At 42.6% G+C, this 27,158-nt stretch overlaps 4 protein-coding genes across 5 annotated transcripts; all 4 read left to right on the top strand.

Moving 5' to 3' along the window:
- The first annotated feature begins 216 nt into the window (after window positions 1-216).
- LOC118404207 (gastrula zinc finger protein XlCGF8.2DB-like) lies at window positions 217-2,728 on the top strand. Its single transcript, XM_035803235.1, has 2 exons — window positions 217-332; window positions 977-2,728. Exon 2 carries the CDS (start codon window positions 984-986, stop codon window positions 1,986-1,988), a length of 1,005 nt encoding a protein of 334 aa, XP_035659128.1. The 5' UTR covers window positions 217-332; window positions 977-983; the 3' UTR covers window positions 1,989-2,728.
- Window positions 2,729-9,016: 6,288 nt separating this feature from the next.
- LOC118404209 (zinc finger protein 525-like) lies at window positions 9,017-18,571 on the top strand. 2 transcript variants are annotated; one of them, XM_035803239.1, is made up of 2 exons: window positions 9,017-9,037; window positions 17,251-18,571. In XM_035803239.1, exon 2 carries the CDS (start codon window positions 17,258-17,260, stop codon window positions 18,083-18,085), a length of 828 nt encoding a protein of 275 aa, XP_035659132.1. In that variant the 5' UTR covers window positions 9,017-9,037; window positions 17,251-17,257; the 3' UTR covers window positions 18,086-18,571. The 2 variants fall into 2 exon arrangements, with proteins under 2 accessions (XP_035659132.1, XP_035659131.1); XM_035803238.1 differs by lacking the exon at window positions 9,017-9,037 and adding an exon at window positions 9,141-9,299.
- Window positions 11,343-12,867, top strand: LOC118404989 (paternally-expressed gene 3 protein-like). The gene is made up of 2 exons (XM_035804390.1): window positions 11,343-11,856; window positions 11,909-12,867. Exons 1-2 carry the CDS (start codon window positions 11,343-11,345, stop codon window positions 12,865-12,867), a joined length of 1,473 nt encoding a protein of 490 aa, XP_035660283.1.
- LOC118404988 (52 kDa repressor of the inhibitor of the protein kinase-like) lies at window positions 12,864-14,981 on the top strand. Its single transcript, XM_035804389.1, has one exon. The coding sequence runs from the start codon at window positions 12,864-12,866 to the stop codon at window positions 14,979-14,981; it is 2,118 nt and encodes a 705-aa protein (XP_035660282.1).
- Window positions 18,572-27,158: the final 8,587 nt, after the last annotated feature.

The raw sequence follows: 27,158 nt of genomic DNA, 5'->3' as shown, positions 1-27,158 counted from the left end.
TAAAAAATACTAGTAATTGGGTCAAATTTCCTATTGTTGTTCCCAAAGGAAGGCTGACTATACACGCATGTGACTGTTTGTGAATCACCCACAGCTTTGAAATCGGAAAAAATAAACAGAGATAATGGAAAGAAGGAATAAGTAAGGATACGAGAGAAAAGCAGGTCCTCTAACGTGTAAACGAAACGTACCACAAAATGAATGGGTAAGCAGGCGAGAAAATGACCTTTAGCCCCACGGCCACCTTTCACCCCTTGCTGCTCTAGACAGACGCGACGATTTCCGGCCGGAAGATTGTGCGGAGCGGAGGTAATAATCATCATTGGAAGCAGGTAAGAACGGCATATACATGAAAATAAACTGCATTATTACGAGCTATAGGAGTCATATCATGTGTCCTATCTATGGTATGTTGGCATTCATATGAAATGTACGACTTTCCTGATGTAGGAAAATGTGGTGGGGAGGGGGATATTAGTAACTTTACGGAAGGGAAACAAGGGAAGCTCCGCTTCTTCTTCTTCTCCAAGCAAATATGATCAATGACCTGAACCAGATGGTTGTCACAATAGTTACTGGAGGTATAGCAGACACCCCTTGGTGTTTGGTTACATAATAGGCTGTTCCAAATTATAAGGTAACTGATAAGGGGGAGGGGGGTGGGTGAAAGAGGTGCAAATCCATACCCCAATTCCGACCCAAAAGGTTCTCATACTTCCAGATGCTTCCCTCTCTCCAACCTAACCTCTTACAGTCTCTCCGCCGTTATTTTTCTGGTCAAATGTAGGGAGTGGCCGGACAGAGCTGGCTGGAGGGGCTCGTTGATTATGTGTTTGTGTAAGAATGATTAGACAAAGCAGTAAAACAGTAGTTTTTTTAGCTAGGTGAAGGTAAACAAAGTTTGTTATTTGCAAATGTTATCCATCTGGTTTTTATTGATATGTAGTTTTTTTGTTTGTTTTTTTTTGTTTATTAGGTTAGCCATGGCAGAGGCAGGTCATGGGTCTCCTACTGCTGTTCCTCAGAACTGCTATGATGGGTCTCCTACTGAAGTTTTATGTGACAAGGATGCAAGCACAATGAAAGACCTGCCCAAAGCGAGCAAAACCAGTTTGGTCAGTCAACAGGAAGCAAATACTACTGAGAAACCCTACATGTGTGGGGAGTGTGGGTACAGCACAGCAAAGAAGTCTGACTTATCCCGGCACATGAGGACTCATACAGGGCAAAAACCATTCAAGTATGACCTGTGTGACTATTCTGCTGCACTAAAAAAAAGTTTGGACCAACATCTAGCAAAACACACCGGTGAAAAACCCTACATGTGTGGAGAGTGTGGCTACAGGACAGCTCAGAAGTCTCATTTGTCACAACATATGAGGATTCATACCGGTGAAAAGCCCTACAAGTGTGACCAGTGTGACTATTCTGCTGCACAGAAAATCACTTTGAACGATCATCTTAGACAACATACAGGTGACAAACCCTACATGTGTGGGGAGTGTGGGTACAGAGCAACTCGGAAGTCTCATTTGTTCGAACATATGAGAACTCATACTGGTGAAAAACCCTTTAAGTGTCATCACTGTGACTATTCTGCAGCACGAAAGTCCACTTTGGACAAGCATCTACGACAACACGCCGGGGAGAAACGCTACATGTGTGGGGAGTGTGGGTACAGAGCAACTCAGAAGTCTCACTTATCCACCCACATGAGAACCCATACAGGTGAAAAACCCTTTAAGTGTCATCACTGTGACTATTCTGCAGCACGAAAATTCAATTTGGACCAACATCTAGCCAAACACACTGGCAGCAATTGCAGACCCTACATGTGTGGGGAGTGTGGATACAGGGCAACTCAGAAGTCTCATTTGTTTGAACATATGAGAACTCATACTGGTGAAAAACCCTACAAGTGTGACCAGTGTGACTATTCTGCTGCACAGAAATCCACTTTGGCCAAACATTGTAAAACCCACCATTGAAGAACACTACATGATTTCAGGATATCTAAGAAAAGTCTTTTAGATAGCGTACTAGTATCGTATATCATCTTGCTGTAGTAAAAATCAAATTAGTAAATGTACAGACACTTGAAAAAGGACATACTAGTAGGGAGTTGAGGAAAACAATACAGTCGACGTCATATCACGCCAAGACCCCAAGAAAACTTTACAGAAAAATTATACAGTCTCCAGACTACCACCACCTTGTTATATACATGATAACCTACTGAACGCAACCATATTGTGATAGTACCACTGTGACAACAAACATTATGATGCTTGGACACCACTAATCTCATTTGAGAGAAATGGTAAACTAAAGATTTTAATACAAGTAAAGATTTCAATAGAGTTTAGAACAACAAGATGGCCAATGCATGCTAACGTTACTTTACTGATATCTAAAATGTGAACTGAATGTTTATTGTACTATGATATGTTACTGCAGCTGTGCTATTTTATTTTACTATACTTACTGTACTACCATATCTTACTGCACTTAAGTTCAGTTCAGTTCAGTTCATCCTCGTCAGGTGACACTATAAAGTTCCTTTAGACGACTCTGTCGTTCATGACAGACAGGAGGTCTCCATCTTGGAGGCCAACATCCTCCTCAATAACCCTCTCACTTATAAGAGCGCAATTCATACATCCAATGTAATGACCGGATGGGGAGATGTTTGATTTGTCAACGTTGAATAAACCATTGATTGACACAATAATGTGATTATAGCATTTCCTGACTGATTATGCAAATTAGATCTATATTTGCATGATATTTATTTATCAACATTTTTCTCTTTCTTAGTTACAAATATCACATGTTGCAATAGTTCTATAATAAAACAGAGCTGTTTTTTAAACAGTTTCCTTATGACCTTCGCTAGAATAGCTAAGGTTACTGTTATATTTATGTTTGGGGCGTGTGCGTCTGTTAATTGGAAGCATTACCAAGGACGAGCAGAGAGGATGTGTTTGCAATGCATACCTGGTAAACCACATAATGGTGTAACACACACTTTCTTTGTACTGAACTGCACAGGCTGCATATCCAGACAAATTTATTTGTCCACTCCACTCAAACCTGGGTGGCCTACAGCTAATTACTACCAAAAAAAAACACTATAATCGACGAACGAAAAAATAGGAAGATGGAAAGAAAGACAGAAAGAGACAGAACGATAGACAGAAAAGCTCTAGAAAGGCTGTCGGGTAATATTTGGTGGGCCAGATGACATATATCTACCAGGTAAGGTCCCAAAATTTAGATTAAAACAAGCGTTCGGGGAACTCAACCTTCGTGAAATGGGTGAGGGTGTGGTGGTTTGAGGGTGTTTTTTATAGACATCTCAGGGGCTAGCCTAACAGTATATGATACGTCCGATTGGCAAAATTGTCCGGAATTCTACAGGAATTTTTCCGCGCCTATGGAGTTGCATCATCCCTTTGCAGTGGAATAATTTGGGTTCACAGATTGCCATGGTATTTGGCATGCAGATAGTTTTTGTCATGGACTGTGAGCGAGCGAGTGAGCGAGCTTAGGAGATGCCTTACATAATCAAATTTTATCATACAAATCAGGGGCTAATTTGCATAGATAATGAGGACAGTTTATAAGCCTACTTCATTTCATAATAGCAGATACTCAAACATAAGACACATGAAACTAACAAAGAGAGAAATATTAGCCTAACTGAGTAGTGTACTAGTATGTCCGATTGGTAAAAATTCAAGGAATTTACAGCAAGTCTTCCGCGTGTGCGAATTGCATCATCCCTTTGGAGGGTAATAACACGGGAAGGGTTGACAGATCGTCATGATTTTTGGATTTTTGATTTAGATAAGGCCATATTGATTTGATTATATGGATGACATCCGCGCTCGTACCAATTTTCGTCCGTTTCCAAAAAAAAGTTTTCGACCACACAATAAATTGTGCAAAGCAGCTGTAAAAAGTGTGGCAATTAAAATTATTGCCATAGCGACGGTTTTAATGTTTGTAAGTTTTACAGATTGAAAATTAGATAACAATTTGTATTATTTTATGTCTATCGATATTTCTCTATTTTTAAATTTCATATGCTATATGTTTGGCTACTAGTATTACGCGGGTATGAATTGATAACTGATGTAGAGTCATACGCGCACGTACGCATCAAGATACGGCCGTTTTTCATGGTTCGGATGCGGCGCACCAAACAGAGCGAGTCACACATGTTGAACTAGAGTTCTACGACCCCATACCTTTGCCAAATGATTCGATCTTTTACAACTGCTGAATAAATTGTGTTTGTCATGAATTATGCAAACAAGGCTCTCTTTTGCATAAACTATATAACTTGATCATCTTCAACAAACAGACATGCGCAATATATGTTAAGAAAGGAGACTTTTGTCACCTTTTCTGCTAATTTATGCAAATTAGGACCTAATTTGCATAGTTAATGTTCAACGATGTTCACTTGTACATAACTTCTAAATGCTACAAGTAAGAAGTTCCCGTCATTTACCAAAATGACATTATAGCATTTTCTCATTAATTATGCAAATTATGTATTTATTTTGCATAATGAATATCTATCAATATTCTTTTCTTTCTCAGTTACAAAGGTCACATGTTGTAATGGTCCTATAATTGAACTGAGCATGTTTAGACAATTTCCCAGTTTATTATGCAAATTAGCTTCCACTCTGCATAATTCTTTATTTATTTATTGGTTTGGCTGCACCGAACACACAGCCAGGGCTGCCCAACTAGCCTATGGCTATTACAAAGGGCTAGCCCTGCTGACAAACACATAATGCATAATTCTTCATAATTAATATGTAATTATATTAAGCATCGCGTAACCTATCCACATACCAAAAACCATAACAATCCGTCAACCCCTTCTTGAGTCATTCCCTTTAAAAGTCTTACACCTAAGTCTAAACCTGTCCTGCAGTTCGAAGATAAGCCGCTGGGGGGCCCAAACCTATACCACTTACTTACAGCATCAAGAGCTGTCTACCACTTAAGATCATAGCCGCAGCATGTCCAGAACTCGAGATATCAAACCAGGAAGTTTCGCTGCAGTACCGTAACAGGCCAGTAGGGGGCCAAAAATCTTATCGTTTCCAGGTCTCAGACCTACCCACATACCGAATATCAATACAATCCATCCAGGCGTTCTTGACTTATGGGGTCTTATGGTGGTCTTCTACAACCACACACACATACAAACGCTACCCAAAATATAACCTTCTTGGCAAAGGAAACTATCACATCGCTATCTCACAACCCCCCACATGTTATACATGATACATCATTTAAGCTCAAACAATGCTTGTTTCACACATTAGTTTGCATTTTTGAAACAAAGATATTAAGGATGAAGAAGGCCACCAAACTTTTCAAACTCCTGGACACATAAACCACGAACGAACCCGGAAGTAATTTCCACGACTCACAGGTCATTTTCCAAAGAACATATTTCAACAATCTTTTATCCCCTGTTTCAAATGTTTACATTTCCATGACCACCATACTACATACTACAATTCGGGTACGTCTGAAGTCCTAGGCTTTTCTCAATTTTGCTCGGCGATCAGTCAAAAATCGCCTTGCGCGAATACGGAAAACACTGCTGTGCACACGTATATCGGTATGGTACCCTTCGACTGGAAAACTTACCCGTGGAGGTAATGGTTCAGTCCCACATGATGCAACTACGCACGCGCGGAATCTTACATTCCTGACATTCCTGGGGAAGTTTTGGAATTTTTTGCAAACGGTCGTACACTATCCTATTAAGCTCGCCCATCAGGCGTCGCTAAAATGAGCACAAATATTCCGTCGATTGAAAAAAAGTATCAGAAAACAGAGAACTAAAGCCATAGAATGCCAAAATAAATCTAAAGTCAAAGAATAAGATGTGAAAGGACAGAAAGAAAAAAATCTATTGGTAGGGGGAGGTACATGTACGGAGGTCCAGTGGATCAGGTCCAGAGGATCATTTCCAGGTCCGAACCTGAACCTGGACCTTATTGTGGAAACTTTAGAACTGGCAATACTCGAAACAATTGTAATTGGTCACTTTTGCTACAAAGGAATCTGTTTGGTGAATTATTGGACTCCCACTGGCATTTTAAAATCCCGTCTCCATGTAATAAAGGCTAACTGTCTCTGTACCTTTGACTGTAGAAACTTGGTACAATTGACTATAAACTCTACTTGACTTCGCTCTTGTTGTCTTCTTGGCCCCCGGTAAGACCCCAAATGCCTGCCGACATAGTGTGTCCGTTTTGTAATCGGCGAAACTTGTTCCTCTAATTTTTTGTCAGGTCTGTTTTTTCGGATTGGTCCAAGAAAAAAACATGTTTTGCACCCGTACGATGTATCGGTCCCTACACCTAACTGTTGGTATACCATACTAGTATGTGTGTCCAGTCCTATGTTCAACCTTCTTGGCCACTTTGATTTCATACTGAATGCAACTTTTTTTTGGCCAAACTTTTATTTATTCGCTCGCTCGCATCAGTTTTGGAGTTCCCAAAGGATGTCATCCATATAATCAAATCAACATGGCCTAACTTGGGGGATGCCTTCTATAATCAAGTTCTATTAATGCAAGCCAGGGTCTAGGTTGCACAATTGATTAATCCGCAGCATTTCATAACAGGACAGTCAAACGTATTTTGTAACTGAAAAAAGAGATATTTATAGATATTAAATATGCAAATTGCTACCTAGCTTCGCACATATCAATATTGACGTTTACAGAAAGTAATATAGTTTTTTTTTGTACAACCCTCTTTACGTATAATATACGACTCCTGCAATACAGATCATTGTTGCCGACTTGTTGCTTGCAATAATGATGATGTAACATTCTTTGTTTCACAATGCAGTCCACTACATTGTGTATCCCATATGTCTAATGTACAATCCCTATAAACAATCTCATCAATGACTACAAGTTACTGTGAAAAACAAACCCTGCTTTGTTCAACAATGTATTGTACCGGTAACTGTTACATGTACAACCCTTTTAAAACGTATAATGTACCCCCTGTATACAATATCATCATTGTCCTTATTCTTGGTCTACAGATTATCAAATCTTATGGGAAACATGTACACCCCATCATGTATAATGTACTGTCCCTATAGTACCATTTTCAAGGCCGCAACTATGACCTTTGGGATCACTTCCTGTGGGGACGGGGTAAGTCCATGCACAACTGCATCCCATCCTGGCATCGGCATGACGTAATCACCTAAATATAGGACTATTGCGCAATACCCACTGTAAAACCCATTTTCCACGTACAAACATCCCCTGCAAAACCGTCAGAAGCCACTAGACGAAAAAAACACCTCGTACGTTTCATCTCCTTCTCAAGAACTACCCACATACCAAAAATCAGATCAATCTGTCATGGTCTTACGCAGCTGGACTGTTCACAGACACGCCCTATAAAAGGTTTCTACACATACCTATTGTATGATGCAAATTACCACCTAATTTGCATTACAAGTAGACAATTATGTACATCATTACGTAAGCTGTCTGCATACCTACAGTTATTAACATCCACCAACCCCTTCTTGCATTATTCCTTCTCAAAACCTAAAACAAGAATTACTTTCAACGCCCCTGCGAAACCCCTAGGTGGCCAAAACTTACACATCTTACTATGCTTTTACACAGCTACCTACCAATTAAAAAATAATCACCCAAACAAGTCCCAAACAAAAAATAGCAAAGAAGTCTCACTTGTCACAACATATTAGGACTCATACCATTGAAAGACCTGGCTACAAGTGTGACCAGTGTGACTATTCTGCTGCACAGAAATCTAACTTGAACCAACATCTAGCAAAACACACTGGTGACAAGTCCTACGTGTGTGGTGAGTGTGGGTATAGGGCAGCTTGGAAGTCTCATTTCTTTGAACATATGAGAACTCATACCGGTGGAAAATCCTACAAGTGTGACCAGTGTGACTATTCTGCTGCACAAAAACGCAGTTTGGACCAACATCTAGCCAAACACACCGGTGAGAAACCCTACATGTGTGGAATGTGTGGCTACAAGACAGCTAAGAAGGCTTACTTGTCACAACTTATGAGGATTCATACCGGTGAAAGACCCTACAAGTGTGACCAGTGTGACTATTCTGCTACATATAAGTCCAACTTGAACAAACATCTAGCCATGCACACAGGTGACAAGCCATACATGTGTGGAGAGTGTGGGTATAGGGCAGCTCATAAATCTCACTTATCTCAACATATGAGAACACATACAGGACAAAAACCCTACAAGTGTGACCAATGTGACTATTCTGCAACAAAGAAAGGATATTTGGACCAGCATCTAAGACAACACAGAAACTAATTAAAAACCATACATGTTTGGGGAATGTGGATACAGGACAGGTCGGAAGTCTACCTTGCCTAACAACAACGATTCATAGAGGAGAAAAACCCTAGAATTGTGACAAGCATAACTATTCTTTAGTAACCAAATATGTATAGGACAACCTTTGTAAAAGAAACTGACTATTATATTAAAGAAAACTTTATCTGAGCAGATAGCGTACCAGTATGATAGCACTATATATGTGTAATTAAAACTGATAAAAAACCTGAATGCGTAGGGGATGGAAGAAGAACTCAAAAACAGAAATCGTCTAATAGTAGCTAAATTATCTTAATGTGTGTACATATTATCCATTATTCTGGCTATATGATATATAATACATGTATATAGGGAAACTCCTGTAATAGTAAAGCATTGCAATCCAGCTTCAATGCTGCAAAGAAGCTTTCAATCTATGTCGTTCTTTGTTGCTCTTTAGAAATAAACCTGTCTACTACAAATACATGTACTATAAAGCATTGCGTGCTTCACACTGAGTGGGTAAGCGGGCACTTTCAATGACATTTCACCCCACAGTAGCGGTCACCTTTCACCTCTTGCTGCTTCAGACAGGCGCTTGCAGGACGATTGTGCGGAGGTAATAGTCAACAGCGGTAGCAGGTAAGCACGAGAAAAACACTAAAAATCACTGCATTATCATGAACCATAGGAGGTATGGGTCATTTCTATGGCATGCGTTATACTTTAGGGCGACATATTAGATTTGCCGGCTCGCCGGCGCCATTTTGGTTCAGAGGTCACGGGAGCCAACCCAAGCCAGGAGGACGCTAAAAACACGCGGAATAGTTTTGTTCTTGTCCTTGCTTTGTTTTACCAGTTAAACGTGTTTTTAGGTGCAAAGCATATCTGCAGAGTGTGACAGGTATGTAAAGACTGTAATGCTGTTGTAAGCAGGTAAAAATAGACGCAGATCAGGCGCGGATTCAGGGGGGGGCGCACCCGGCGCGCGCCCCCCCTTTGGCTGGACCCCGAAAAAAAATTCGGACCACAGAAAAAAGGCATTTCACAAAGAAATCCAAAAAAATAGCGAAAGTTGCAGCGTGGCGTCGATAATACAAAGCCGCTTGCAAACAATGCCAAGGCGCACTCCTCTCGGTTTTACTTCCTTATTGCGTCGGTCTTTGCGGGCATAGCCAGACTGTTGTGGCAATACTCCCGCCGGTCTTCGGAGTTCGCTCGCTCGGCTTCGTTCATCTTCGGGGCCTCCGACGCCCACTCGTGTCATACTCGGATACGTCCTTCGGGCTCGATCGGAACTCATTCGTGTAAAACTCGGAGGCAACCGATCTGCCTATAGACTGTCTGGGCGCTGTCGGTGAACTTAGGAACCAAAATTCAACAAAAACTCGACGATGTCCTATCCCTTGTGATTCTGATATACATGTTAATCATTTCTAACGCCTGGCAGAGACGAAACCAGCCTGGTAGGGAACAAAGGTTGCCTAGTTGGAGATCTCGCAATATCAGTTGGATTGCCTTTTGTAGTTGTACATGAAAGTGCTAGGGCGTGGCAGGGTGGTTGAAGGCGGGGCGGTACAAAGGCACCCAATTGACGAAAGATAGAAATGCGTTGGTACTTTACTACTAATGGTACGTAGGTAGAACTGTTAATGGTAGCGGTACGTCACCGTCACAGTGTGGTTAATAGATCCAATGCAATGAGACAGTGACTGGGTCGACGTAAAGTTATGCGTCGCTCGGTTTGGAAGTGATAACATCATTGTGTTGCCCAGTAATCCCTGTCTTGGTTGTATAAAAATTGTTACTTACAAGGTAAGTCCATGTTTTGATGAACTTATTGAGTATTGGTTTCAGTCCTCAAGCGGTGGTTTGAGAAAGTTCCTCCCGTTGGTGATAGGTGGAAAGCTTGAATACATTCATGACAGGGGTCGACTTGCAGTTATTCTGTGTGTGCGCTTGTGTATACTACATGTATTTGTCGTAGGACGTCGACATGTAATAAAGTTTTGTTGCCCCAAACTTACCGTTTGTTTTCTAATTTCTTTGCCGATAAAATACAACATATGATACAGACATGTATCTTGTATACAAGTTGCAAACATTCAATAATACTGTCATGGGGACATAACTACAATGGCGACGGGGAAAATATTTTCAGTAGAAATCTAACGTCACACAAATTTGAGATGAAGGACAAAATTTCAGGCTAGCGAGTCCCCCGCGAGGTGGCAGATTGCATCTGCAGTACTATCACACGTGCCAGTGACTGTGCGATCGTAACGAGGCCTCTGAAACAGTGACAGTCCGGTTATTTTGTCAAGTAACGCGCTCCAGATGAGCGTGCCGGAAATCAGCGGGTAAAATTCCAGGACCGTCATTCTGGAGCTGGACCGACCTCGGGGACGGTCACGTCGGAATCATGAGATAGAGACCTCCAGCAATCGGCACACAACAAACAGAGTAAAAGCAAGAACGAATCGACTTATCAAGTAAGTTATATTTTCTGATGATTTAGCACACAACAAAACGAGATGTGGCTTCGCCCTCATATGTTCTCTGTATATGTAATATTCCTGCTACTGTTACCAGAAGTTTAACACCCAGTACAAGAATAATTATGATATTCAGACTTACTCAAGAAATGTCAAACCGTCACGTCTTTTTCTTAATAGGTAAGTTATGGTAAGTTACAATAAACCGGCTAATTTGCTAGTGTACGTTTTGTAACGACCAGTTCACACACGTGTACATGAGTGCCACAGCCGGGAGTGGGGTAACGAAATAACAGTAATTAGACAGTGACGGTCGCCCGAAACAATAACGCGCTCCAGATGAGCCTGGCGGGAAACCAGCAGATGATTTAGCATGGCAACCAACAGACTGAGAAGTAAACAATATAATTGTACTTTTCCAGAGAGTCCATCAAAGAGTACATAGACGGACTATGGCATCTAGACGAAAGAGAAAAGGGACGAATCAAGCAGACTTACATAGATTTTTTGGTGCTGCAGCCGCACCCAAAAATGTATGTAAAGGTGCATCCTCCGGCTCAGGCTCCCAGCCCGACCCCCAGGCCAGTGGTGACCAGTCCCACAGGACGTCCGGCACAGTCCAGCCCGACCCCCAGGCCAGCGGTGACCAGTCCCACAAGACGTCCGGCACAGTCCAGTCCGACCCCCAGGCCAGTGGTGACCAGTCCCACAAGAAGTCCGGCACAGTCCAGTCCAACCCCCAGGCCAGTGGTGACCAGTCCCACAAGAAGTCCGGCACAGTCCAGTCCAACCCCCAGGCCAGCGGTGACCAGTCCCACAAGACGTCCGGCACAGTCCAGTCCGACCCCCAGACCAGTGGTGACCAGTCCCACAAGAAGTCCGGCACAGTCCAGTCCGACCCCCAGGCCAGTGGTGACCAGTCCCACAAGAAGTCCGGCACAGTCCAGTCCAACCCCCAGGCCAGTGGTGACCAGTCCCACAAGAAGTCCGGCACAGTCCAGCCCGACTCCCAGGCCAGTGGTGACCAGTCCCACAAGACGTCCGGCACAGTCCAGCCCGACCCCCAGGCCAGTGGTGACCAGTCCCACAAGACGTCCGGCACAGTCCAGCCCGACCCCCAGGCCAGTGGTGACCAGTCCCACAAGAAGTCCGGCACAGTCCAGCCCGACCCCCAGGCCAGTGGTGACCAGTCCCACAAGAAGTCCGGCACAGTCCAGTCCAACCCCCAGGCCAGTGGTGACCAGTCCCACAAGAAGTCCGGCACAGTCCAGCCCGACTCCCAGGCCAGTGGTGACCAGTCCCACAAGAAGTCCGGCACAGTCCAGCCCGACCCCCAGGCCAGTGGTGACCAGTCCCACAAGAAGTCCGGCACAGTCCAGTCCGACCCCCAGGCCAGCGGTGACCAGTCCCACAAGAAGTCCGGCACAGTCCAGTCCGACCCCCAGGCCAGTGGTGACCAGTCCCACAAGAAGTCCGGCACAGTCCAGCCCGACCTCCAGGCCAGTGGTGACCAGTCCCACAAGACGTCCGGCACAGTCCAGTCCGACCCCCAGGCCAGTGGTGACCAGTCCCACAAGAAGTCCGGCACAGTCCAGCCCGACCCCCAGGCCAGTGGTGACCAGTCCAACAAGACGTCCGGCACAGTCCAGCCCAACCCCCAGACCAGTGGTGACCAGTCCCACAAGACGTCCGGCACAGTCCAGCCCGACCCCCAGGCCAGTGGTGACCAGTCCCACAAGACGTCCGGCACAGTCCAGCCCGACCCCCAGGCCAGTGGTGACCAGTCCCACAAGAAGTCTGGCTCTGTGTCCCTACCCGATTCCGCTAGTGGAGACCGCCGGGACATATCCAATTTCACGAAGGGCAACGTTAATGATGTCACAAAACACCGGCTTATCCAGGAAAGGTGTCCCCCACCTGGATTTAAGTTCCCTGCTAGAGCGTACAAAGATAGTCGCAGGAAGAGTGGTATCATGAACAGGTACTGCCAGAGGGAATGGTTAGAGACATTCGAGTTCGTGTCCTACTCTACAGAACAGGATGGTCTGTACTGTCTCCCCTGTGTTTTGTTTCCCACCTCTTCAACGCGTGAACAACCCACCCTTCTAGTGAAGCGGCCGTTTAGAAACTGGAAGGACGCTAAAAACGATCTGCAAGTCCATGGACTCTTGGAGAACCACCGAAACTCAGAAGCGAGGATGAAGGCGTTTAAGGACACAATGCAGAATCCAGGGCGTCGTATTGACCTGTCCATGACATCGGAGTCGATTAATCGCACAAAGAAGAACCGCGCTTTTCTCCTTTCAGTCATCAAGTGCCTGGAGGTATGTGGCCGGCAAGGATTCGCCCTTCGCGGACACCGTGACGATAGTACAGCGGACCCCTTATCTAACAAAGGGAATTTCCACGCATTACTACAGTTAAGGGTGGATGCTGGAGACGTGGCACTTGCAGAGCACCTGGAGACATGCGCACGCAATGCAACCTACATTTCAAAAACGTCACAGAATCAGCTCCTAGAATGTATTAAACAATACATTCTAGAGACAATTGTAAAGGACATAACTAGCCAACCTTTCGGTCCACACTATGGCATTATGGCGGACGAGGTTACTGACGTAAGCAACTGGGAGCAGTTGGGCCTACTAGTTCGCTACACAAAAGATCAAAAACCTGTGGAAAGGTTGCTCATGTTTTCAGAGTGTGAGAAGATAACAGGAAGAGCCCTGTGCGATACGATCGCTGCTGACCTCGCCGGGGTGAACCTGGACCCAGCAAACTGCAGGGCGCAGTGTTTCGATGGTGCTGGGAACATGGCGGGAGTACGGAATGGCTGCGCTGCAAACTTCAAGGAGATCGCCACCAGAGCACCGTACTTCCACTGTGCAAGCCATGATCTCAACCTGGCCCTTTGCAAAGCCTGCAAGGTACAGGATATCCACTGCATGATGGAAACTCTGAAGGCAGTGGGCATCTTCTTCAAGTACTCACCCAAAAGAACACGAGAGCTGGAAAAGGCCGTTGAGAATGAGAACGAAGAAAGGCGTGCCGCCGGCCGTACACAACTCCTGAAAACCAAAGTCAAGCCGATGTGCGAGACACGCTGGGTAGAGAAGCACACCTGCCTGGAGGACTTCCACGAACTTCACGAGCCCCTCACGGATTGTCTGGAAGCAATCACATCAGAGGAGGGATGGGACGCAAAAGCACGCACGGAAGCAGGTGGGTTATTGTCTCAACTGAAGAGGCCTGCGTTCCTGTGTGCCTTCGAGTGTGCTCTGTACATCTTTGGCTACACAAAATCTCTCAGTACTCTTCTACAAGGAAGCACGATGGACATAATCAAAGCGTACGAACAAGTGGACCTTGTTCGCAAAGAGTTGCGGTCCATCAGAGAGAGAGCTGATGAGGAGTTCCATCAAGTGTACCTAAGTGCAAGCGAGATGGCGCAGAGGCTTGGCCAAGACATGGAAGTGCCGCGTCGGTGTAGACGACAGACCCAAAGGTGCAATGTTGAGGCCGACACGCCTGAAGTTTACTTCAGAAGGTCAATCTTTGTGCCTTTTGTGGACGGTATGGTGGAGCAGCTTACATCACGCTTCCCACAGCTAACAGCCCATGCTTGTCGCGCTCTTATGCTCATCCCGTCAAACGTACACAGCCTTCAACAAGACCACATCCAGCAGCTACGCGAATACTATGAACCGGACCTACCATCTCCGCTATCTTTACAACAGGAGCTTCGTCTGTGGAAGGCACAGTGGCAAGGTGTAATTGTTACTGAAAAGCCAGACTCACTTGACGCAACCATCAGCCATCAATACAGCAACCCAGCAATCTTCCCCAATGTGTGTATGATGTTGCAACTCCTGATGCTGACGCCAGTGACCACTGCTGGAGTAGAAAGAGCAAATTCCGCACTCAGGTACATCAAGGATGTGTACAGGAGCACCATGGGTGAGGATCGCCTCAACGCGCTGATACTCCTCTTTGTCCACAGGGACATTCCGCTTGATTATAACAGAATCATAGATATCTACGCTACAGGGCATCCACGCAGAATGATGTTCATCAACCCACTAGCAGAGTAAAAAGAAACAGAGTGCATTAGTGTAGAGTGGTTCTGTAGTTTGTATAGCTCACCGTTAGTGTAGAGCGGCTATGTGATGTTGTATTACCTCTATAGCTCTCCGTTATCATTAGTGTAGAGCGGTTCAGTGATGTTGTACAGCATGTCTCACCTTGATGGGTACGTTAGCGTATAGCGACTCTGTGATGTTGTACAGCATGTCTCACCTTGGTGGGTACGTTAGCGTATAGCGCCGACTCTGTGATGTTGTACAGCATGTCTCACCTTGGTGGGTACGTTAGCGTATGGCGACTCTGTGATGTTGTACAGCATGTCTCACCTTGATGGGTACGTTAGCGTATAGCGACTCTGTGATGTTGTACAGCATGTCTCACCTTGGTGGGTACGTTAGGGTATAGCGACTCTGTGATGTTGTACAGCATGTCTCACCTTGGTGGGTACGTTAGCGTATAGCGCCGACTCTGTGATGTTGTACAGCATGTCTCACCTTGGTGGGTACGTTAGGGTATAGCGACTCTGTGATGTTGTACAGCATGTCTCACCTTGATGGGTACGTTAGCGTATAGCGCCGACTCTGTGATGTTGTACAGCATGTCTCACCTTGGTGGGTACGTTAGGGTATAGCGACTTTGTGATGTTGTACAGCATGTCTCACCTTGATGGGTACCGTACGTTAGCGTATAGCGACTTTGTGATGTTGGGTGATCTCACCGATACTGACATAGTTTTCGAATGTTAGTGTCGTACTTGCTGTGTTATTTGTTATTTCGCTGTTGAACACCACTCTATGTAATAAATACCCTTTTCTGTGTTCAAAATTATTCTGCTTTCGTCATCTATCACTTATGTTCCATCTGACTCTAGGTTATTATATTTGTTATTTTGGTGCCCCATTAGCCCATGTGGGCTGAGCGACGCAAGATACAATATTAAACATTCATTCATTCATACTGTGACGGTAAATGTCAGGAGTAAAAATTCAATGTCAGACCGTGTCAAACTGACGATATATCTCCGCTAAACGTAGACAACTTACTCCGAGAATGTACAATAAAGGAAATTGAGAATGGATCTTTGATGACCATATGATTGTTAAATGTGAGATTGCTAACTATAAAAATCAGTGTTCGTTCGTTTATCATATTTGTTCCGCTCTAAAAATCAGTGTTGATTCGTTGGTCATTTTTGGACAGAAATGGCTCTAAAATGCACCAGAGAGCCGCTATATTTTAAAAAGTTCTTGGGGGAGACCCCCCAAACCCCCCCAACGAGAGGGGGGTTCCCCCCCTCTCGTGCTCTCCCCCCGCGCAGCTACGCTGCGCATTCCTGGCCTTCGGCCACGACCAGTCAGCTATAACAGAATATGCGCCCCCCCTTTGCAAAATCCTGGATCCGCCCCTGCAGATTGTGTATTTACTGCGCTCAAAACATGTCCGTATTCGTGTGTGTTAGTGTTGGGGTGGGGGTGGGGGTTGGGATCTGCGAACATTAGTTTAGCCCCACTTGATTGTATAGAGGTCTTCCTATATTGTTTAATTAGTATCTTATATTGTTTGATTAGTAGAATTGCAATATGTATTCTGTATTCTTTCTCTCTCTTTTGCTGTAGCAAGGAGGTTTTTTTAACCTCCTTGGTTGACCATACAAAAGTAACTGTACTTTTTGTCGTGTCAAATTCCGTGTAATGACTTTTTGGTGCTGTTAAAAGAAGTTCGTTCATGCCAGATGACCTTATTGTGACTTTGGTGGATGCAGTAAAGTCGTCTTTATGCTGTTTTTTTTTTTTTTTTAATTCTGAAAACAATAGGCATTTACAACTGGACAACCGAACTGAGTTACTTTATCTGTGTGGCAAAAGCGTGCTTCTTTTTACTTCTTTTAAACAACAGGTAGTTGCAGGAAAACAACAAATAAGTACTATATCCATGAGGCATTTGAAGTAGCTTACTTTTGTTCTCATGTTCACACAGTTTCCCATGTAGAATATTTGTAAGCACTGGATTTCCAGAGCTGAAACTTTCTCAGTCACTGAGTGCTGGACGTCCCTCTTGTGAGCGCTGGACCCAGTTTTGACTGAACTGTTTCAGTTCTGTATAAAATCCAGTGCTTTCAAATATTCTGACAATCAGTGCTGCCGATCACTTTCGCACATTCCAGTGGTAGTGCTGAGAGAAAAGCTTGCTAGTTTTTTTTAATGATTGATTGCATATATTTACTTCCAAATGCTATCGTTTTAAGTTGAATTGGTGTTGTTTTTTTTAACCCACTAGGTAAGACATGGCAGAGGCAGACATTGTCTATGGGTCTCCTACTGCTGTTCCAAAGACCTTCCATGATTGGTATCCCACTGGAGTTTTAGGTGACAGTGATGCAAGCAAGACCAAAGAACAGCCCATAGTAAGTCAACCGGAAGCAAACACCAATGACAAGCCCTACATGTGTGGAGAGTGCGGGTATAGAGCAGCTCATAAGTCTACTTTATCCCGACATATGAGAACTCATACAGGAGAAAAACCCTACAAGTGTGATCAGTGTGACTTTGCAGCAGCAAAGAAAAGCGATTTGCGTTATCATCGAACGAAACACACCGGTGACAAACCCTTCATGTGTGGAGAGTGTGGGTACAGGACAGCTCGGAAGTGTCATTTCTTCGAACATATGAGAACACATACTGGAGAAAAACCCTACAAGTGTGACAAGTGTGATTATTCTGCTGCGGTGAAGGCCACTTTAAACCAACATCTAAAACAACACACTGGTGAAAAGCCCTACATGTGTGGGGAGTGTGGGTACAGGGCAACTAATAGGTGTAATTTATCTGGACATATGAGAACTCATACCGGTGAAAAACCATACAAGTGTGACCAGTGTGACTATTCTGCTGCACTGAAATCCAGTTTGAAGAAACATCAACTAATACATAGCAGTGAGAAGCCCTACATGTGTGGGGAGTGTGGATACAGGGCAACTCAAAGGTCTGTCTTATCCAACCACATGAGAACCCATACAGGTGAAAAACCTTTCAAGTGTGACCAGTGTGACTATTCTGCAGCACGAAAATGCACTTTGAGGAGGCATCTTAGACAATGCAACACAACAATGTAAAGGCCTACGTGTGTGGTCTTAATACAAAGCAACTCAAAAGTGCCACTCATCCCAACATATGAGAACTCAAACGATGGAAAACCTTACCAGTATGACCTGTGTGACTATTTTGCAGCAAAGAAATCTACTGTGGACAACCATTGTAAAAAAAAAAGGAAAAACACACCGGTCAGAAACCTTACATACGCGAGGAATCCGAACAGATTGCGCATGTTTTTCATCTAGCCATATAGCTAAACACACTGATGTGAAACTTTGCATACGTAGACGGACAACATCACAACAAAAGGCATCTACTAGTAGCTAAAATATCTGTGTACAGTATAGAGGCAACCGCCTTTAATAGGCGTTTGAGGGATTCTGTCCCCTTACGTTGTGTGAATCACCTGACATACCTGAATCAGATTTAAGTCTTGAAGATATCCAGGTGAAAGGTAAGGAAACCTCCCCCCCCCAAAAAAAAAAAATTGCCATCATTTACTAAAATGAAATTTAAGTGGTCAGGAAGGTTAAACAAATGACTTGGGAATTTACTTTGGTATTGTATTATATAGTTACCCGTTTTCCCTAACTTTCCGGCGTATTTGTGCTGATTTTACAGCCGCTCGGTGCAATTCATATTTCAGTGTGATTGAAAACTTTTTTATCTTAATGGATGAAAATTAATGTGCCTCGGAATATCATTCAAATCAGGAAATTATCATGGCCTTACTTTACCAAAAACACTTGCACTTGAATATGCTTTGTATCTTTGTTTATAGAATTAAGTTATTTCCACCAGAAAGCATTGAGAAACATTGTATGGTGTTTGAATTTGACATGTTTATATATTGGGATCTTTTCAAAAGGATGGATTTTCTGAATAGGATACCAGAAGTCTAAAATGAAATCTGTTAACAGTTTCATCACGTTTTTGTCATCATTGTTGAACACAGATTATATTGATTATTCAGCTTGTTAATATTTTGATACTTAGCAAGTGATGGTAATAATTGTAGTTATGCAAGCGATTTGCATTGTATCACATGTGCACAGCCGAAATTACGATTCAAGATACAATAGTAAAACATGTTCTATATTTAACGTAGTCGAGAATCCTGATTGTTAACCCCCACACTGCCAACATATGCTTTAGATGATACACCTGTGGGATCATGGATAGGGCCACATTAGGGTTAGGGTTAATACTATCACCATCCAATTGTTTATAATGGTGAACATTGTCGTAGGCATTGGATGTACATGTATTTGTTGCAGGGGATGGGGGGTTCATATTTTTACTATGTATGAATGAGTATTATACACGTACGTCTATGAAACTGTCTCACATGACAAAGACTGTAAGTGTATAATGATACGATAGACGGGTTTACGGAAAAGCCTGGGCCCAGTAGGCTAGCCTGCAGGCTAGCCAGGCCACCCTTTTTGGGCCCCAAGGCTATGGATGGGGTTTGGGCCCATAATGGATTTTTTTTAAAGTTGGGTAACCGACAATTTCATTGCATGCAGGGTGCATTGGACAGAAGGCCACAGTTTGGTCATATCTATGGGGATTGGGTTTGGTTTACAATTACAGCAAAATTTGAACAATCAACATCCAGTACAGTAACCCCCAGGCTTAGTGTATTTACTTTTCCTTCGACTATGATAACTGCCAGTCATTCCTACAATACTTATAGTGGCTATCAGTTATGGTCCTGCATGAGAGAAACAGATAACACAAACAACAGTACACATCATATACAACCCCTTCCCCCTCAGTAGTGGCAAGGTGAGTGGCAAGGTATTGGACCTAGCAGAGCATGGGGCATTAACAAACATACAGGTTGACACATAAAAACACGTAACATACATCCATTCCTGCATCTTAATGCTAACTGACACTTGATGGTTGGGACATCTGTTTCAGATTTGATGTTTTGGCAAACAGCCCTCATCCTAGGGGACCAACTGTTGTCTTGGGTTAATGTTACCACTGACCCAGTTTTTCCACAATTAGCAAGGAAATTTCATAAGAGGCCCAACAATCCTTTCTGTACTTATTAGGCCTGACTGGAAGTATAACCAAAGAGAACATACTGTGTTCATATGTCAAAGAACTGTGGATGCTGGTTGTTGGAATTTAGTTTATGATTGTTTTCTTCCAGTCTTGGATGAGTTGTTCTTTGCAAGCGGCCCCAGCAATATGATCAACTGTTACCTTTCCCCATCCCACCCACAGCTGGAATTGTCACTGACCCAGTTTTTACTAAGGAAAAACTTCAGCTACAGGCTAACCCCCATGCATAGCCTTGGGGCCCAGAAAAGGTAGTCTTTCAGGCTAGCCAGCCCAGCTCCTGGGCCCAGGCTTTTCCGTAAACCCCACGATAGACGACTTTACTACTACAATGTACAATTTTGTTGACATTAAATTAAACTGTTTCAGTTATTGTGTTGTTCGGTAAATGCATGTTTTCTTCGTATTATAATGTCTCTATTCGCGTTTGTGTGTGCGTGTTTGTGCGTGTCTGTGTGCAGTTACTGCAATCGTGTCAGTTGGCAAATTTGTTTCAATTTCCCTCACGGTTAAGGTGAGTTCACACGTGCGTATATTTTCAAGTGCGTATGAGGTCCGTATGGGAGTCTCTTCCAGTTTCGACAGGTAGTTGGAAAATATAGACGGATAAATATGCCAAACGAGTTAGCTGGTCGCAAACTATGCTCCTCGGCCATCTAACTCGTTTGACATCTTATCTGTCTATAATTGTCCAATTTTTACTATTTTTCCAGTGACCTGTAGAGCGTGGTAGAGGCTAAGTATGCCCAACGGACCTAATACGCACTAGAAAATATACGCACGTGTAAACCCTAGTTTAAGTGCTATGTCAATTTCAAGGTAATTTTGGATCTTTGTTTATTTTCTGAGCATGTCAACTCGGCATGTAAGTCATAAGGAAAGAGATAAGGGCCAGAACAAAATAACAGTGGTACAGCTTGTATAATATAAGTCCCAATATATCAAAGAAAAATATATCATTACACATACATAGTACAAAACACACCTTCTCTCACTGACAATCTTTTTTGCAGTATAAGGTGGTAATCACCTGTTATGTCAATCCTTTCAGAAATGTAAAACTAAATAAATCAAGAATAAATAGATAAAGACGCGTCCTGAAATAGATGAATGAAAATAGATAGATATTATATAATAACATGTCGGTGCCTAAGTGTGAAACAGGTAAAAAAAACATTGTGTCACTCATACTATTTCCCAAAGAAGCCTCTTTGTCACATTTGCTAACAATTTCAACCACAAAACAGTTATTGTGTCCAACGACATTCTGAACACCTTCGTCCAATTTTTTTTTTTATCTTGAAGGCATAACGTCTAGCACACCACTTACTAATATAGGGTCAATAGATACTTGTGTATTTACACTGAGTGCCAAATAATGCTTGAATTCCTGTTAGATTCAGATTTCCATACATATTACTGATTGAAAACATTTCTAATTTCTAGTACACATAGCAGTCAAATCACATGAGGAAACCCTATGCATCATTCACATGTATTCTTTTGTTGTCTACAACTGTACGGTAATTCAATGTATAATAGCACATAAATCCAATACTTTTACATGTTGTAAACAAAGACTTACAATTTAGTCAATCTCTTGAACATAAGACCATAGTAATACCAAATAATGTCCAGATTTAGCATTATAAGTCCGGCTCATGAACGTAAGCTATTAACTTCATTATACTACTGCCCCTTGAAGTTTGCAGCAGTGAAGTCCTTGCTAAGACATGTTTACAAAGTTACAAGTGACTCTTTTTATTCATTTATGAAAATTTAGGATCGTCTCTTCAGTTAATTTGGTAACTGATTTCCGAAGGAGCCCTTGAAAAATCATAGCAAATCAAGATCCCAAAAAATAATCAGTAGGCTAAGCATAGAATTGAATGAATGATAAATTCACAAAAATATAACAGAAAGTAGTAAACAACCATTCTGGATAAGTAGATCACACAACAACTTATTCAAGAGCATAACAAAAATCAAGTATTCAATTCATATATGAAAGGTAGAGACAATAGATAAGACATCGAAGTCACGCTACACATTGGTACACATAAACGATTATGAAGAACATCTGGCCAAGAAGGCAAAGTTATGGCAACACTAGGTCTTCATTTAGTGTCACACTTTGTATGACGTAACAGTCCTATAAACCTCTATACTGGTTTATTGTATTCATCTGGGCAGGGTTTTTTTGCAAGTTGTGGAACGACACCAGGACTGTTGTTCAATCTGTATTTGTACTGTACTACAGGCTACTACAGCCGCTCAGCTCGTCAGCGATGTCATTTCTGTTGTGCTTTATCCTAATCTTCTCGCTCTCCTTTTTTTACTAGAATTGGCAACTGTGCTAATGTGGTTCTTTTTCTGTTTCTTACAAACCACCATTTCAACCTCACCATTATCTTAGATTGCGTGGCCAGCTCTTTCACAAAAAATCTATTTCAATAGGAACAAAGAACTGCTGATGCTGGAATCTATTGTTGCATTTTTTTTGCTTTGTTTGTTTGCTTTGCATACCTGGTAAACCGCCTCATGGCGTAACACACCAGGATTGTACTACCCAGTGCATGCTGCATATGAGGACAGATTTATTTGAACCACTCACACCGGGAAGAACCCCTCCTCTTTACTATACGGGTGGTGGGATCTTTAACTTGTTCGAGGTGTGGATCTCCCCTAACACGGGACCTACATGTAACGTCCTATCCGAGATACGAGGTTTTACTATGTATTTTTTTTTTCATTTTGTTAGCGCGGGCATACCATCACATGATGACACTGGACAGTCTCGCCTACACATTAAATGGATTAGGCGAGTTTACACTTGTCAAGATGAGGGGGTCTAATATTCCGTTTAGGCTGCAGGGCCGCAAAGAGAAAGCCGAACTTCGTTGATTTGGCAGTTAAGCGATCCCGGTCATTGTTCCTTGCTTGTTGACAATCCATTTACGTATATGTAGTTCTGGGCCGAATTCCCCCCCCCCCTCCTCCAAGAAAAACCAACTGCTTCTAATACATTTTTAATAATAATAAACTGTCCTCTTTAAGGAAAAAGGTTTCCACTTTACTCAGGTTCTGCGATTGGAACCTTTAGTTCTCTTCATGGGGCAGTTGAGAGAGTAGAAATATTTCCAACTGTAAAGTTGAATTTATTTGTCTTGACGGTAATTTTCATGTTTTCTAATGGTAGTAAGTGTTCACTCAAGATCATATTGGCTTCCAAAGTAGCTTTTTTAGTCATTATTCTCATAGATAGATTGAGAAACAGCAATTTCTGTTTTCCCGTCGTTATGCCCGTAAATCATCTTAGAATTTAGAGACGTATTATTGTCATTCTTGTAGATATACTGTGACGCAGTAGATACTGCACCCTCATCTTCAATGTTGTAAACAACTTGCCCAGAAGCAGTTAAAACTGCGTCGTCTTTTTTAGTATTCTCACAAATGACATGAGGAATAGCATCATTAACCTCATAGCAAGCCTCATCCTTTCCATACACGATGTTTACTAGTTCATGTACTGCCAATGGTTTGGGGGATGATTTGGCATTGAGTGCCAATCCTGATTTCAGTTTAGGACCTACAACATCTTCAGTAGGACCAGGTTGGACTTCATGGCCATCGTTACCATTGTTAGTCATACAGGAACTAATGGCCGCGAGAGATTCTGGGTTCTCATGTACATTCTCAGACATATTCATTTCTTCGTTTGGACCTTCAGCACGTAAGGATGTGTCTGGGTTTGGACCTTGACTTACAGAGCTATTGTTGGAACTGTTTCTCATGTCGTCTTTATTTGGAGGATCAACTGCCCGTGCTAAATTCGCTAGGGGTCTTTTCTTCATTTGAGTCCAATAAAATGCACCAAACAGACAGGTAATGAAAATAACGCCAAGGCATGTGCCAAGACCAATAACAAATGGCAAAGCTGAGGGTTGACCCGGAAAAGCGGGTGACACTGGAATTGACACTGAAAATGGAACATTGAAAGATGGCGGAACAGACGCCTCGGTTTGGGCATCAACAAACACTGTGGCCGAAGCCGAGCCGACAGGATTTAACGCAATGCACGTGTACAGACCGACACCTGCTGCACTGACGTTAGTTATAGTGATGGTACCATTCACTCCCATAGTCACTCTTCCACTAGGAAGGGTGACAATGATATTTGGAGGAGGTATACCTGTAGCTTCACAGACCAAACATTGAGTTTCCCCCTGTGTCTTAAACTTTACAATGGTTGGTTTTTGTAACCTCGTACTAAAAGTTTGCACGTGCGTGGATGTCGAAGCTATGGCATCGGAGATCTCTGTTGTACCAATGGATACAGCAGACATGACCGATGTTGGCGTTTCTACATCAACAAACTGTTGGTCAGATGTCGTTGAATATTTGAATACCATACCGCCATGCTGTGCGGTAGATGTCAAAGTTGTGACATCAAATTTTTCCGTTGTACCGTTGGATACGCCTGGCATAGCCGATGTTGGGGTTTCTACCTCAACATACAGTTTTTGAGATATAGAGCCCCCTGCGTTGGTTGCAATACAGGTGTACTGACCAGCATTTACTGCAGAAGCAAGTCCTATAGTAAGGGTAACAATATTTATGGCTCCTGACTTAACAATAGGCATACGAGTCAGTCCGGATGGGAGGACGATTGTTATATTTGGTTTAGGTAAACTTGAAGCTTCACAGACCAAATGCAGAGTTTCTCCCTGCATCAGTGTGCGGCCTTTTTTATTTTCAAATCTCACAATCTTTGGTTTTTCGGGTATCACATCAACATACAGTTTTTCTGATGTAGAGCCACCTGCGTTGGTTGCAATACAGATGTACTGACCGGCGTCAAATGCAGTAACATCTGATATGGTTAAGGTAGCAATCTTTCTCCCTCCTGACTTAACAGAAGGCTTAGGAGTCAGTCCAGACGGAAGGACGATTGTGATAACTGGTTTAGGTAAGCCTGTAGCTTCACAGACCAAAGGGAGAGTTTCTCCCTGCAAAAGCTTGCCGCCTTTTTTGTTTTCAAATTTCACAATCTTTGGTTTTACACAGATTTTTTCTTCAGGAATAACATCAAGCATTTTGCCTTTGTGGTCAATAGGTTGTTCACAAGTGATTTTGGACTTGAATACTGAAGAATCAGGGTAGGGGGGATGCGACTCAGTTATCGCTTTCTTGACATCTGCCATTTTACAGTCACAGTTCCAAGGGTTTTCCGACAGTCCCACAATATGAAGGCTTGCCAAATTTGAAAATGTACCCGGGTCAATGCTCGTGAGGAGGTTTCGTTCCAGGTGTATTTGTTTGAGCTTTGGTAGGTTAGAGAATGCCCCAAGTTCAACTACACGTATCTTGTTAGAATTCAACCACAGATACCTGAGTTCTGGTAAATCTGAGAACGTGCCAGACTTGATATCAGTTATTTGGTTATGGTAAAGATAGCACTCGCCCAGCTTCGGTAGATTTGTAAATATACCCGGACGAATGCTTGTTATCACGTTATACGACAAAACCAATCCAATAAGCTCAGGTAAATTTGAGAATGTATCAGGGTCAATATCAGTTATCTGGTTACATTCAAGCTTGATGCCTTGGAGCTTACATAGACCTGCAAATGTACCAGGATGAATATATTTTAACTTGTTCTGCGACAGATTTATATATCGGAGCTCAGACAGCTTCGAAAATGTCTGCTCTCTAATTGTGTCAATCCGGTTGTTTTTTAAATGCAACCTTCTTAACCTAACATATCTTGAGAAGTCAGACGGGTACAAGCCTGTGATTTCATTGTCCCGTAAGTAAAAAATAGTCATGGTTGTAGGCATGTCCTGAGGAACACTACTGAGGTATCTATGTCGACAATTACACTCTGATGAACACCTGTCTGTCTTGCAGATATCAAGCCATGAAAGTTGGGGATCCTCAAACATCCAAGAATGTCTTCCATCAAAAGCCAGGAGTACGAGAACCAGTGTCTTCAGCTTGTTTGCCATTTTCTGTGAATCAAGTGGAGTTACACTCTTCAGTTTAGTTGCATTTCAAAACGCATTACAGTCACATCGAATTTGTTTAATCCTCAAGCACCCGACCTTTTTTTGCGACTAAAATGACCGAGTGGGGTCCAAATGGACCCCAAAATGTTTTGTTCATAAAATCTCAGTACCATTTCTTATCGGCGATCATTGTATATACATTGCTTCGTCAATGTAAGAGGAAGGTTTTGAGATGTTAAGGTGTTGCTAATTCCAACTCATTATCATAATTTATGCAAAAGTTCAGAAGGACCACGTTTTGCACTAAACCTATTCCGACCAGATAGGGGAATTTTGAGGCCCTTAGCAACATTTATGTCGCATAACTCATGAACGGCTACAGCTAAAGTTACGAAACTTGGTTATTTATCACAAAATATTGTTTGCAAAAGTTTTTTGTCAATAAAGTAAGTTTATCATTTTTGGGGGTTGCCATGGCAACCATATTCTAACAAGCATATTTTTGCCAAAATTTGACAATTTCAATATAAACAAGGTTTTCTTGGTAAACTACACCTGTTTTCTGACAACAATTAAATTCTATGAAATTCAATGTAATTTTCATGACTAAAAATTTATAATTTATGCTAATTTCATGACGTCATTGGTCAAAATCCAAGATGGCCGCCCTGATTAGGCAAATGACGTCATAATGTCGTCAACATTACATGTTTATGACACAGAAATTTTTGTGATGATTTAGGTTTACATTCTCATTATTGTCTGAAAGTTTGGTAGTCATACTGTAAGTGGTTAAGGAGTTAGCCTCCAAAGTTTGTTTTAAAAACTGCACATTTTTGCTGGGGTCCGTTTGGACCCCAGAGGGACTGTACACAAACTTTCTTTATAATTTCCACATTATTGTACCAATCTTTGCGAAAACGTAGGAGAAGGTATAAGACATATTGACTGACAAAGTCACGGAAGGATTTTTCTTCAGATCAAAAATGTTCAAATGGCACTTCAAAAT

Source organism: Branchiostoma floridae, chromosome 17 (assembly GCF_000003815.2).
Source record: "Branchiostoma floridae strain S238N-H82 chromosome 17, Bfl_VNyyK, whole genome shotgun sequence".
In the NCBI taxonomy this organism is placed as follows: Eukaryota; Metazoa; Chordata; class Leptocardii; order Amphioxiformes; family Branchiostomatidae; genus Branchiostoma; species Branchiostoma floridae.
This window is presented reverse-complemented; position numbering and strand designations above follow the sequence as displayed.